The sequence below is a fragment of the Natrix helvetica genome, assembly GCF_964273705.1.
Source record: "Natrix helvetica genome assembly, chromosome: 8".
NCBI lineage: Eukaryota > Metazoa > Chordata > Lepidosauria > Squamata > Natricidae > Natrix > Natrix helvetica.
The window spans coordinates 9744499-9759711 of record NC_138559.1 but is presented as its reverse complement, the minus strand read 5'-3'; the positions used below and the strand labels follow the sequence as shown (position 1 = coordinate 9759711).

The 15213-nt window shown below is 44.1% G+C and overlaps 1 protein-coding gene across 3 annotated transcripts in view; it reads right to left on the bottom strand.

Annotated features, from left to right (window-relative positions):
- Positions 1-418: 418 nt before the first annotated feature.
- TACC1 (transforming acidic coiled-coil containing protein 1) overlaps positions 419-15213 on the bottom strand; it is a 69345-nt gene continuing 54550 nt past the window's right edge. For all 3 annotated transcript variants that reach the window (XM_081960755.1, XM_081960756.1, XM_081960757.1), the window contains exons 10-15: positions 11122-11282; positions 8930-9036; positions 7798-7918; positions 4297-5183; positions 610-4167; positions 419-567 (exon numbers count right to left, since the gene is read on the bottom strand). In XM_081960755.1, the coding sequence (XP_081816881.1) occupies positions 5115-5183; positions 7798-7918; positions 8930-9036; positions 11122-11282 (458 nt within the window). In that variant the 3' untranslated portion in view covers positions 419-567; positions 610-4167; positions 4297-5114. The remainder of the gene's footprint in view (positions 568-609; positions 4168-4296; positions 5184-7797; positions 7919-8929; positions 9037-11121; positions 11283-15213) is intronic.

Sequence of the window (15213 nt, the reverse complement as noted above, 5' to 3'; positions counted from 1 at the left end):
AGGGCTGTAAAACCCTGTGAAGTGGTATATAAGTCTAAGAGCTCGCTTAACCATGACCCCACAGTATATTTTTATTAGCCTCCCTATGTAGCAGTCTTTCAAAGCCACAGAAGTCTTGAAACAAATTCCTTGTGTGTCCAATCACACTTGGCCAATAAAAAATTCTATTCTATTCCATTCTATACTATTCCATTCCATTCTATACCATCTTCTATTCTATTCCATGTTCTTATTCTATTTCTTTTTCCATTCCATTCTATTCCATCTCCTATCCTATCCTATTGTTTTAAGCTTGTTTCATGTAGACATTGTTATGTTTTTGCATAGAGTTTTAAGTTCGTATATACCAGTATCAAAATCCGTAGATGTCTGTCTCGATTAGAAATAAATAACATACAAATTATATATCGTAGCCAAGTTGAAAGAACATTGGTTTTATTCAGGCAGTAGGGAGGATAGGGAAAAATATATTAACAATCAATTTATCTTTTTGGAGGGAGTATAACTCTTACAAATATTTACCTAACTTAGAAAAGGGATATTATCATATACTATATATATTGCCAGCTTTACATACATACATACATACATACATACATACATACATACATACATACATACATACATACATACATGTAAAGCTGGCAAGTCATGTATGCCTTCTGTACAAAGGACGTCCTTCCCTCCATGAAAGTTTGCAAGGTGCCTTAGATCAGACACTCGAGGGCATTTTGCCAGATGATAATATGGAAAACCAAAAAACTTTTGGCACAAGCAAATTCTCTCAGCATCTGTACCCAGGTGGATAACAATAACTTGCTTCATAGGAGTAGGCTAACTCCTTTGTGCAAAAGGCGATTGCAAGAAGAAAAAGAGAGAAAGAAAGGAAGAGATAATTAGAGCCAGAAAGAAATAGACCTCAATTCATAGTGATCTGGAATTAAAATGGATCCCCCAACAACAATCAGCTGTCTAGAAATAATATAGGGAATTTGTTTTTTTTTTTCCTTTCTCCTAAGCTTGGGTTGATCCTTGATATATGACTGACTCTGTAATGTCATTGACTCACGCAGGTTTGGGATACAACCTGCCCTGCAGATTTATGGTGGATTATTCTTGGAGAATATTCTCCCCTCCACAAACTCTTTTCCACGCAGAAAGAGATTTTAACATTTGCCTTCGGTGATACAACCACCCTTCAGAAATGCTGGGCTGCAAAATACCCTTTTGATGCAACCTGCCCGGCAGATTTATGGTGGATTATTTTGGAGATTGTTCTGCCCTCCACAAACTCTTTTCCATGCAGGAACAGATTTTAACATTTGCCTTCAGCAATACAACAGAAATGGTGGGCTGCAAAACTTGGAAGGCTACGTAATTCTAGGCATTGCCATCACAAGATACACAGAAGAAGCCAAGGTGGCAGAAACCATTTCACACCTCAAGTTTAGAGTTCCAGGTAGACATAAGCAACCTCTTCTATTAGCTGAGAAGATAATCTTAAACCTATCATCTCTCCTGCAAGTTATGGGGCTGTAGTTGTGTGCTTTAAGTGGCCGAAGCTCTTTTTAAGGTGTTTAGACAGCTCAAAAGCAAGAACAGGGTAATGGGGGGCTGGCTTCAGTTGACGGGAATGATTATGGAACAAATTGGGTGATTGCTACACAAATCCTGCAGCTTCTTTCTGGCTGAGAAGTGATCGTGTGAGACCCCTATGTGGGGTGAGCAGCCAACCAAGTGCTCGTCTTTTAAATGGTTCTGGAAACATTCTAGATTAGGGGAAGTTACGGCTGTAGACGGAGGAGATTTGACAAGAATTAGCAGCCAGTCCGAGTAGCATTTTGCCACGCAATGCGAGACGAGGTGCAACAGTTCTACAGACTTCAATCACACACCCACACCCCAGCACTATATAGAACTATATCCATTATATATATATATATTATACAACACACACACATACCCATGCGCGCGCGCACAATTTTCATATCTGAACAAACTATAATAACCATATTATAGTTAATTAATATCATTCCTTAGGAATCTTCTTTTACCCACCCTTTAGTGGCATGCTTGAGGCACAGAACAAGAGAGCATTTGGCACAGTGTGCATGTGAAGACACACACACCCTTGCACAAAGCACACCACAGACAAAAGTGCAACCACTGAACATCCAGCCAACAGCTGGAGGATGGCGCTAAACCACGGAACTCTGGAAGAAGACACAGGATTTTGCTTGCAGGACAACCCTTGGGGTTCCTACTTCCTCCTTCCTTTAGTCAAAAGTGGACAAACTGTAGCCAAGATGTGCGTGCAATTCCCAGACCAATTGAGCTTGATGCAACTTCATGGAGGTTCTTGAAGGCCACAAGATCTCCAGCCCTGACTCAGCTGAAGGAGGCCATTTAGTACAGCTGCTATAAAGTGAGCAACACCATAAAACCAGGATCACTTGGCAGGATCATTCTTTTGCCAGAACTGAAAACCAGTCTTCCCAAAATGATAAAACCGCTCTTCCAAATGCTATTCCGCAACCAGAATCTATTGCTCGGCGATGCCAACCAAAGTTCCGAGATCCCGATCCGATATGCAGTTAAGCCAATGCTGTCTCCGGTAGCGCCAGATTCAATAAAACTCTGTAGCGTGATTTCCCACCAGACGCCGTGATACGCCAAGAGCTCTGTGTCCAAGGAATTTGGCCTGGTATCAAGCTTTGACTGTACCTCAGCTCTGCTCAATGATGGCGTCTCCGTGGGAAGCAGCAACATGGCAGGTGGACCAGTGATATGTGATAGCGAAGTGCAGAGCAGGAGGAGTTTCAGTTGAAAGATAACCTCGTGAGACATTGTAAGGGATAAAGATTTCAGGCAAGCTTGAATGTAGAGTTCCTACCCAGGAATGGCACACCTTCTTCAGAAATAGAGGGCTTTATATTATTGGTCAAATGCATTTCATTCTGTATCTCCGAAGACTAGAAGCTTCTTACTGGGTCCTCTGTAGATGTGATGTGCTACAATTCCAATTATTTCCAGCCAGTGCTAGAAATTGTGAAATTTGTCACACAAAACTATGGAAGAGTGACAGCTTGGCAAAAGTAGCCCAAAGTCCTCGCAACGTGTTTGGAAGTTGCAAGATGGGAGAGATGGACCATTTTGGTAGGCCCCGGAAATGCAGCTCTTCTCTCCATGCATGATGGCTTTGGATAGTTCCCCAGTGCAGCTTCTCTCCATGCGTGACTAAAACAACAACCCATAAATCGGTGGATCTCTGGAACTCCCTTTCCAAGGGAAGACTCCATGAAGGATTTCGCCCAAGTGGAATAGCCACAGAGGATCTGGGCTATAAATTCCAGCACCTGGTCACCTTTGCATCTGCGGGCAGAGGGAAAAAACCTTCCATTCTTTACTTGATACAGCTAAGAGTATGTAAGACACTGATGCCAACATGAAACAACCAAAACGTTCACACCAGCCATCACCGAACGGCACCTTGCAGATGTGTTGCAATCACGAATCTCAATCCTGAGACTGGCAGCTCCAACATCTGGACTGGGACAACTCGGGACCACTTTGAAGTATCGATTTCGCAAGTTCCTTAATGGACTAGTCGTTGTGGCTTCCATCCAAAAATGGAGACAAGGTGAAAAGGTCTCAAGCCTGAAAGCAAGAACCTGGCTGATAAAAAACGTTTGTGGCCATCGCAAAACTCGCAGGACAATTGCAGTTCCTGGATAGATCTCCATTTTAATGATCTCAAGTGAGAGGAGGGAGGGAATGTTCTTTGCAGGTAATTTTAGATCTTGAAATGGTATCAAATTCCCAAGGAACCTTGGTGAGGCCCGGGAAGGAGTTTAGTCATCAGTAGTTGGCGCAAGGAGGTTCAACTTCTATTTCTTCACTTGCTCTCCATTGTGTTCCGTTCCCTGCTCTTTGTCTGGACAGAGGAAAACTGCTAAGACGAGGAATGGTTGGCGTGAGCATGTTTCTGCTGTGGCTGTGTGTGGATTTCTGTGTGCGGGTTTCTGTGTGTGTGTTTAGGGATTTCTAACAGTTGCTCTTCTTCACTCAAGTTCACTCTGTGCGTGTTCTCTTCGGGTGAATTGTGGACCACTACACTCGTGCTATCGCCTTAAAGTGCACTAAGGCAGGGGTCTCCAACCATGGCAGCTTTAAGACTTGTGGACTTCAACTCCCAGAGCAAAGCTGGCTGAGGAACTCTGGGAGTTGAAGTCCACAAGTCTTAAAGTTGCCAAGGTTGGAGACCCCTGCACTAAGACAAATCTCAATCCAGCTCACTATACCTCTTTAAGAGAATTATGGCACCTTATATTAACTTCCCCGTCCCAAGTGCTTTTCAGATTCCAGCATCCCAAACACCCCAAGCTGGCAGCACCACCTCTGGGAGAACCCCTAAAACTCAAAAACCCCACATCCTGTGGCTCCTCAGGACTGTGAAGGCTGCCTTTAGAGCTTATAGATTTCTCGTGGCCCATATTTTCAGATCTACAAAGCTTACGGCGCCATAAATCAAGGCGCCTGAAGCTCTATGTTGGTCAGGGAGGAATTCCTTTTCTCCGTGGCTGACCACAATTTGCCAAGGTGCCACACTGCCAGGAATGCCAATTCATTTTCATCTGGGCATTTACCCCTGAGGAACAGTGCCATCGGCCTCGAGACTTTGCCCCTTGTGCTTTTAGAGGCAATCGTATTCCACTCATGTGCTTGCCAGGCATGGTACTAGTGCATGCAGGGGAACATGTATTCGATTAAGCTGTATTTCTGGCCTTCAGACGGAAGCATCTGCAAACATTGCTCTCTTCTGCAGGTGACTAATGGCCCTGCTTCTTATCCGTTGGCTTCATGCGGTCAGGAAAGCCTGCAAAAATACTGAATAGGCAAGGGAGATCTAAAGGGCAGGAAAAATGGGTACAAACAGGGCAATCGTCAGTTCTCTTGCAGATGGCAGACCCTTGATACAGAAGCCTGTGCTTTTGCTGCCATAGAAGTGGAAAAGATTATTTCTGGGGGTGGGGTGGGGGGATAAGGCAAGATGCTTGCTGGAAGATACAGACGGACAGCAGGGAGAAACCAAGTCCTCCAGATGATAAGAGCCATCAATCGGTCTTCCCCATCTTGGCAATCAGCTCATCACAGATCTTGGTCAGCTCTTCAATTTCCTTGTTCTGGAAAATAAATCAATGAATGGATAAATAAAGCCCAGAAGTGAAATGCTGATTACCCAATATCTTCTCTGATGGTGCAAAATTAGTAACCTCCCCATAATGCAACCCCTTCAAGGATCAACCCCCTTCATGGATCAATTTCCTTGTCGTGGCAGCCAAGAAATTAAAAGAAGCTTGCTCCTGGGGAGGAAAGCTAAGGCAAATCTAGACAGCAGACTAAAAAGCAGAGACATCACCCTGCCAACAAAAATGTGTATAGTCAAGGCAATGGTTTTCCCAGCTGCAATGGATGGCTGTGAAAGTTGGACCCTAAGGAAGGCTGAGTGCCAAAGAATGGAGGCCTTTGAACTATGCTGCTGGAGAAGACTCCTGCGAGTCCCTTAGGCTGCAAGGCCATCCAACCGGTCGGTCCTAGAGGAGATCAACCCTCACTGCTCTTCTGAAGGCGAGATCCTGAAGGGCATACTCAAAGACTTTGGCCACCTAATGAGAAGGAAGGACTCACTGAAGAAGAGCCTAATGCTGGGAACAATGGAGGGCAAAAGAAGAAGGGGAGGACAGAGAAGGAGGTGGCTGGATGGAGTCGCTGAAGCAGCAGGCATGAGCTTAAATGGACTCCAGAAGATGGTAGAGGACAGGAAGGCCTGGAGGAATGTGGTCCATGGGGTTGCGATGGGTCGGGCACGACAACGCAACTAACAACAACAACAAATGCATGGACAACCCATTCTCCTGATGTTAGTTCTCCTTCATGTACAAAATGCAACCAGATTTTACACATCCCATGTTTAGCACTATTATACTTGGTGGGAGTGTTCTCCAAGCTCAGAACTGGTTCTGCAATCTGCCATCACCATTGACAGAAAGAAGGACCTTGTAAGATAAAAAATCTATGAAGGGCCAGTCCCCTCCCCCCCTCTTTGAGAATTGGGAGGGGGGTTGGTCTAATTTGCAAAAAGAAATTAAAAAATTTGGAGCTCAGTCTTCAGTATGATTTGACATAGCTGCCAGGATGAGAACAATCTCCTGTTTTCAAATTTAAATTTCATTTCTGTTTGATAAATATTTTATTTAAAGCCTTCCTTTAGGCCAGGGTGTCAAACTGGATTTCTTGGAGGGCTGGATCAGCATTGTAGTTTGTCAGAGTATGGATATTCATGGACTGGAATAGATCAGCCAATGGGGACTGAATGGAGATGGTCAGCCAATGAATTGGCATAGCAACCAAGTAAGCCAATGGGAGCTTAAAAAGATCTGAGTCTGTGCAGAGAATTGAAACAGAAACTAAAGCAGTCTGCTGTTCTGAGAAGTAAACTATCAGTCTGTCTGGGCTTGTCTGCTAAAATGAAACTAATTGCTTATGTTAACTCTCCTGCCTTGTGTTTACTTGGAAAAACCACCTGTTGGTATTGTACATTTATTCATCTATTCTTATGTATATAAAGAAGTTAATGAATCCAGCTGAATCAGTTATCTGTGGGTGCTTTCTGGATTTGAATTTATGCAACAAACTCTGACATAGTTGTCCATCCTGGGCCGGCTTGGGGGGGGGGAGGAGATGGGAGGGATGCTGTCCTACAGCACCCTGGTGGCCAAAACAGAGTGTATGGGGGGGGCTGCAGCCCCCCCCCCGCAGGAAACCCCCATGTGCCTCCTTTTTTGGCCTAGACAGCCTCATGCAGCATCCTGTCAGCCAAAACAGGGTGTGTAAGGGCCGCCCGTGCCCCCCCACCCCGTTTTCACTAGCAGAGGCATCGTGGGCTGGTCCTTTGCTATTTCTAGGCTGGCCCCACGGGCCTGATCTAAGCACCCTGCAGGGCAGATCCGATCCATGGACCTTGAATTTGACACCCCTGATTTAGGGAGACAGTTGTGTGACATCTGCAGCTCAGTTCCATGAATATGACTTTTTCAAACGCCTCATTTTGCTGCAATTAGTAAAACTGCACACTGATATAGGTTGTTTGCATTTGAAAGACGGCTTGTGTTGCTCTGCATTTATTCATGTGATACATTAAAACAAGAAGTGTGGATGAAAAATACAGCAACCCAGCAGTGGTTTAGAAATTAAAGCAGCTCCCATCTAAAGTTCCGGATGAATGCAACTGCCTTCCTCAGTGATAGAGCAAGTTTCTTAATAATTAAGTAAATAATGATAACATGTGCCTCCTTGGCTCATTGTTTCAGAGATATTTCCTTAGCTAAATAGAGAAATCAACTGACCAAGGATGCCCAAAAAGCAGTGATTCTGATTCTGAATCTGATTCAGTGAAAGCAGGAGCAACTTTCGACTTCCTGCTGGCTTCCCCATTGAATTTCCTCGTGGGAATCTGTCAGGAAGCAATGGAAATCTCCCTCTTTTGAGTGTTAATTTGTTTGACGGACACAACAATACACATGCATATACACAAAAGCTAACAAGGAGGAAAAAAATGTGAGTAATTCAACCCCTTTAGGTGTGCATGAGGTGGTCCAGTCCCATCAAGGCTGAATGTTCTGAACTACAATAGTCACCGCTTTCACCCAATTCCAGGAGAAACGTAGAGTGAACTTCAGACAATCCTCCAGTGGGAAAAGCAAATGAAAGAGATGAAAAGGGATGGGGGAGAATCACCTTCTGCTGGAGACTCCTTTCAAGAGACTCGACCTTCATTTGTTCTTTTCGAAGTCCGGCATGGAGAGCTGCACTCTCAGCTTTGGCCTTAGTACGGACTTGAGCAATTTCTTCATTGGCTCTGGAACAAAGGGAAGGGGGCATAGGAGTACAAAAAGAGAGGCAGGGAGAGGGGGAGGGAGAGACAGAGAGAGGGAGAGAGAATGGGTATAAAAATAAATTCTATAATTTATTGAATACAGTAGTACCTTAGTACTCAACTACTCTGAAACTCCTTGAATTTGGTACTCAACGTATTTTGATGTGAACATTTTTGTCTTGGTACTCATTGTTTGGTACTCAATGCACAAGCTAGAATTTCTGTTGGCTGCTTTGTGACGCAGTGCATTATTCCTTATGGGAAAAGTTTGTTTGATACTCATTGTTTTTGGCACTCATCCTGCCCTCTGAAACCAATTAATGATAAGTACCAAGGTACCACAATACTGGAAATCCTCAACCTACGGCCATTTGTCTGGAAACGTTTGAAGTTACAACCGTGTTGGAAAAAGTGACTTAAAACTGGTTCTCGCGCTTACAATTGTTGCAGTGTTTCCATGGTCAAGTGACCCAAATTTGGGCCCTTGGCAACTGCAGCATCCTGGGGGTCACATGACCACCATCTATGACCTTCCCAGCTTTGCTTCCAACAAGCAAAGTCAATAAGGGAAAATCAAATTCATTTATTGACCGCAGCAAAAAAAAAAAAAAAAAGGTTGCAAAATTGGGTGTGACTCCTTAAGGACCGCATCGCTTAGCAACAGAAATTCTGTTCCCAATTATGGCCTTAAGTCGAGGATTACTTGTATCCCATTCCCAGTTCACGTGTAGCATCAAACCAATGGCCTTCTTTGGGTCCCGGGAGAGGAATTAAGGAGAAAGCATCAAACGTGGAATTTCTGATAAAGGAGAATATAGCTCAGGGTTGACAGGAGTGCTCCTTGGTGCTCTCTGAACTTGTTTTCTTGCAGACGTTTTGTTACCCAGCTAGGTAACGTCATCAGTGCTATGCCACCGCTCCTTTTTTTTTTTGGTATGGGGCATTCAATTCCAGATTGGCATGACGCAGGGAAAGTGCCTTTATTGCTCTTACTTGTCTAATTTCTCCTCCGCATGGATTTTCAAAGCCTGGTAGCGCTGTTCCTCTTGTTTAACCCGATTGAGATAATCCTGAGCACACTTCTTCAAGGCCTCTTCATTCTGGAAGAAAAATAAAAGCTCAACTTGGCTAGAAACCATAGTGCTTAGGTTCACCCAGTGCAAAAAAGCCAAGAAATCACATTTTTGGAGTTGGGACTGATTGCCCCTTGCTGGTTCTACTTCAAGACCTTCAACCAATGATTCAGGAAACAGAACATGGGATCTTACACATAGAAGTGCAGAAAGAAAGAGATCTTTCCTTCCAGACCTATAACCATATTCACCTTAAAGTCACAGAAACATTAGAAGTCCTTCCACAATCAGTTAGAAATAGTGTGATTTGTTTTGGCATAGAACCATAGATTCTATGGATGAATCCAACTTGGTTTGTGTGATCTAAGCCTATCCGTTTTATCTTATCTCATCTTGATTCTCCTCTACCATAGATAGAGGTTCTGTGGCAGAGTTGTTTCTCATTGCCCATCCCCTGGTTGATACGGCAAAAGAAGCAAACAAGCAAAGCCAACTTTTTAGCACTGAGCCACAATTCCTCTCCATCAGTTTGTTAACTTTAGACAACAGTGTTCATAAGGACAGTCTCCAGAAGGTATATAGGACCAGGATAAAACAGAAAGGGAATTGGTACAAAACCCATATTTAATCTCCTGCAATTAAAACTTTGTTCAAATTCAATTAAATTCACCCTGAGGACCTAATGTGACTCCTCCTCCCGTTTTTGTCACTTCAAAAACATCATTTTGGCTGGGGGTTTATGTCAGAGTATGTTCATAGATTGGAATAGACATGGTAACAGGTTAGCCAATGGGGACCGTTTGAGTAGACACGGCAACGGGTCAGCCAATGGGGATTGTTTGGAAACTGAAACATACCATATTTTTCGGTGTATAAGACGCGCCAAGGTTTTGAAGAGGCATTTTTTTTTAAAAAAAAAAGTTTTTGCACTCTGCAGATCTCCCAAAAATGGCCCATTTTTCACAAAAACGGGCCCGTTTTTTTTTTTTTCCAAAAAAGGGGCATGAATAGCCTTTAGGAGGCTTGTAGAGTGCTGGGGGGGGGGAGCAAAAATGAGTAAAAAATAGGCCTGTCTTTTGTCAAAAAAAGGGCATTGGGAAGCTTACAGAGTACTCCAGGGGGTGGGGGTGGGGAGGTAAAATTGAGCAACAAACGGCCCATTTTTCGCTCATTTCTGCCCTCCCCAGTCCCCAGCAGCTCTCTGAAAGCCTCCTAAAAGCTATGCGCGGCCATTTTTGTGAAGGGGCAGGGATTCAGGAGGCAAAAAAATTGCTGTATTCAGTGTATAAGAGGCACTCAGATTTTCAGCCTCTTTTTTGAGGGAAAAAGGTACGTCTTATACTCCGAAAAATACAGTAGTATTTGTTTATATGGGGCCATAAGAGACAATTTGAAGTCTGGGCATAGCTTAGACTTGTTGATCTGTATGCAAGAGTTGGTTTGGCCTCCCTAACTTTGCAGCTTCTGTAGAATGTAGGCCTCTGTATCTCCTTACACCAGTTATGGCGAACCTTTTTGGCACCGAGTGCCCAAAACAGAAAGCGCTTGTCTGTGAGAATGCACCGGAGTGCCAGAAATCCAAAGACCAGCTGGCCAGCCTGTGCATGCCTGTTTCTTTGGCTGTTTTTCAGGCTGTTTTTGACCCAAAAAACGACCTGAAAAACGGCATGAAAACAGCCCAAAAAATGGCCTGAAAACGGCCTGGTTTTGGGGCATTTTTCAGGCCGTTTTCAAGTGCCTGTGAAGACCATCTGACATGTTTGCTGACAGAGAGGGCTCTGTATGCCACTTCTGGCACGCGTGCCACAGGTTCGACGTCACGGCTCTACACTGCAATGACTTGCTTCTATGAATATTGCTATGAGTATGCTGACCTCTGCTGTATGGTATTCCATATAAAGAACTTTCTTATATATATAATTGAATCCTGCTGAAGTTCATTTACTTGTGTATACTTGCTGGATGTGCTGCTGCAACAAAACTCTTGGCAATTTAAGATCTCTGGTGCTGCAACCAAGACACTGGGAGCCCTTAAATCGTGCATCCCTGGCCTTCAGTGAAGGAAAGCCCATAGCAAAAAGAGAGAGACTTTTTTCAAATAAAGAAAAGGACCTTCTTGAAACCTTCCAGGACTCCCTTCAGGTTCTCGTATCTCCTGAACAGATCAGACAGAGACCTCTCCACCGAATTCAGGTCAGACAAGGCTTGTTCCTTCTCCATCGTCAGCTGCTGGAGACTCTTCTGGGATGTCATGTTGGTCCTCTGCTCGTCCTCTGTGAATTCAAAGGCAAAAGGGAATGATAACTCTGCTCCAACAGGTCTTTAGCCAGGAGACATTCAGCAGAGCAGAAGACAGCTATCTTGTTCATCTTCAGGAGGTGCTTTCCTTGATAGGTTGCAGGGAATGTGCAGGGAGTGTGTGTCTGTCTGCGTGTGTGGTGGGTTACGGGCATACCGGTGCCTGCCGAGAGCACCGGGTACCGTTCTGTGCTCCGGAGGGCCCACCTGCACGCCCGTGCTCCTTACCAGTATTTGAGCTCTTCGGGGCTTCCGTGCACAGAGCGTACGGTGCCTGCGCGATGCTCCCCCGAACAGCTGGAGCATCACGGAGCATCGCAGGCAGTAAGTAGGCATGAGCACGCTGCGCATAGTGCGCGCGCATGCTGCACGCATTCATGTGGACGACGCTGGGCCCTATTGAACCATACCAGTTGCAACGGGATCTGGAACCCACCACTGGTCTGTGTATACACACCCATTCATACATACATACAATAAATCTTCAACTATAACAAGGAAGCACACACGGAGAGAGGGAGACGCCTCACATGGCCTCCCTTATATAGACAGCTTCTTAAAGGGGCAGTAACCCTGCTGACTCATTCTCATTTCATCATCTCGATTTACAGCCTTACAGCAGCTAGTTCAGCTATTAAATCATCATTACCTTAACAGAACGTGATGCCACTACAGGGGGTAGAATCAATATTTTTTAATCTATATTTTCCTATTGAGAGCTTTTGGGGTTTTTAAGAGGCAAAACATCTGTTTAAAGCTAGCCTTCCAAAATGTGGGTATTCTCCAGGTGTGTGGACTTCAACTTCCCCTTTGTAGATCTACATGGCCATTGCTGAGAATTCTGAAAGGGAAAATCCATCACATCTGGTGGCTGTGCTGGAAAAGAGAAGGTTTTTATCCAGCAAACCACATGAAAAAAAAACAACCTCCTCCCTTTTTACAAACGTGTAATCCCTTAATTCAAGGTAGAGTCAGGGTGAGTGGATGGAGCTGAGTATTTACCAGCCGGATGCCCTTCCTGACACCATGCGGAGTTTGCAGTAGATTTTTTTTTTCTTTGTAGCCTACCTAAGGGAGAAATATCCGCCACTATCTAGAATCGAACTCTCAACCTTGCAAGTGGGAATTGAGCATCTTCACCATTAGGCCACTATGCTGCTCAATCCATCAAACCACCCTCAAAACAGAAAAAAAAATCAGGTTGCTTGTTTAGATAATTTCAGATTCTAAGGAATGCAGTTCTTGCATTCTTTTCAAGAATTACAATACTCGTTTTGTCCATTCGCACGCACGCACGCGCACACACACACAAGCACACACACACCAGGGAGAAAAGGATGCAAAATATTCAGCCCCATCCATTCGGAGGAGGTGCAAAGGGGATGATGCAGGTATAGGTTGCTAATCCTCATGCTAGGAATTTCACTTTAATTTCACAACCTGAGAGGAACATATAAAGAGCAGGGGATAAAGATTAAGTTTTTTAATGGATTTCCTTAAAACATTTTGTCCAAATGACAGGATCTCTTTGGGACTCTACATTTAGTACTTCCCCTGTATTACAAGTAACAGAATGAAAGAGCACAGGATATGTTTTCTGTTGCAGATATGAGCAATCCAAGTATAGTAGACCTGAAAAGCTGGTAATATGCAGTTTGAGACATGCGCTCAGAGTCATAGGCAAGGTTCTTAAATTATACTTAAGGGGGAAAAAAAACACTTCTATCTTTGAATGGAGCATATTGTTTTTCTCCACCTCATCATTTGTTACTCTTGGCTCCATCTCCTATTTGTAGTCTACCTACCGAATCTACAGTCAACGCATCACAAATATAAATACTGTATTTCTCCAAAAATAACACCTGGTCTTATAAATTTTTGGGTAGCCAAAATAGGCACCAGAGATGTGCAGAAGTGGACAAAATGACCATTGAATTAAAAGAAAGAGAAGAATTGGATTTCTATAAAATATGGAATAGAATTTATAAGTGGCTAGAAAACAGAAGCCAAAACAGGAAATAGAAGTCTTTCTTTGTGTTTTTTTCTAAAATAGTATTGAATAAAAATTAACCAAAGTTTACTAATTACTATCAAACTTAAAATATTGACCACAATGTAAATATAATGGTGATATGAACAATTAATATTATTACAAGTGTTAGTACAACTGTTATTACACTATTACAGAAGTTAAAATTGATAGGAAGGCAGTGTAGAATGGAGAACTACAAAGGCTAAACACGAATGCAGATACAGAAGGCTGAATAACTATTTTGTATTGTTATGTTTGTCTTGTTTTTTCTTTTTTTGTTTGTGTATATTTTTTCTGTTTTTAAAGGTAAAAATGCTTAATAAAAACTATATTAAAAAAACAAAAAACAAAATAAGCACCAGGTCTTATTTTGGGGATAGGTCTTATTCTTTTTGCAGCTGCAACAGAGCAGCAGGTGAGGCAGGGGCTGCGTTGAGTTAAAGCCAGAAATATTTTTTCTGGGGATTTTACCTGAAACTTATAATAAAGAGAATACCTATTTAATTATCCATGTATTAACTGCAGCTAGAATTGTGTTTGCACAACATTAGAAAAGTGAAGAGATTCCTATTAATGATAAGGTGATCAGGAAAATATTAGAACGTGCAGAAATGAATAGATTAACATTAATAATTAAGGAGAAAGAACAAACTGAATATTATATGATATGGAGAGTATTTTATCAATGGTTAGAGGGAAAAAAGGAATTGGAAATAATGGAAGAAGACTTTAGAGTGGGTGGAGGACAAAGCTTCTTCTCCTTGCTTGCCATCACAACAGAGCAGGAGGCTGAGCGATGGACCAGTGCCAAGACACGGGGCAGGTGGGGTTTGTGTGCCTCAGCCATTAACTGAGGAAGCGGAAACTCAGGGGTTTTTTAACTAAATGTTATTTAAATGTTTTAGGGGGTTCCAGGGTGTGTGTGTGGGGGGGGGGTTTAGCCAGGCCAAGAGAGGGGTTAGTGCCAGGCGGACAGGTGAGGTTGGGAGGGGAGTGAACGGAGCTGGGGAGGGGAGGGAGAATAACGACATTCCATTAGAGGGTCTTTTCATCTCAACGGTCGTGGGGAGGGGTGGGTGCGAGGATAGACGAAGACTCTGTAACCGGTTGGGAGACCGTGGTCGTTGGACACGACCGGTCATTTGTCCCAACCCCCGCATTCTAGGTGGCCAGGATCTACAGAGCCAGGGCCTGAGGCTGATGTTGTGCAACGCGAGGTCCGTTGTCAATAAGGCCCCCCTCATTAATGATTTGATCTCGGAGGGGGAGCCGGACCTTGCAGGGATAACGGAGACCTGGCTGGGCCACGAGTGGGGTCTACCCCTCGTGGAAATGTGCCCACCGGGATACCGTGCATTCCATCAGCCGCGGGCCCTGGGTAGGGTAGCGGTGATTATAAGGGAGGGTCTGGAGCCGAGAGAGTTCACTGTGCCACAGATATCCGGGTGTGAGTCTCTATGCATGAAGTGGGGCCCAGGGAAACAGTTGGGCTTGCTGATTGTATACTTGGCTCCTCGCTATGCATCAGTGGCCCTGCCAGAGCTCCTCGAGATGATCGCAGAGATGGCGGTTGAGACCCCCAAGCTACTGGTTATGGGGGACTTCAACCTGCCGTCGATAGGGGAATCATCCGAGGCGGCTCAGGAGTTCATGGCTTCCATGACAGCCATGGACCTGACCCAAATAATTCAGGGCCCCACACACGAGGGAGGCCACATGCTGGACCTTATTTTTGTCTCTGACCAGTGGAAGAGTGATCTGGGAATAGGGGAATTAGTTATTACACCCCTGTCATGGTCAGATCACTCACTTCTCCGGCTTGACTTCCCAGGCGCTACCCACCATCACAGGGAGGCGGAACCAGAATGTCCTAG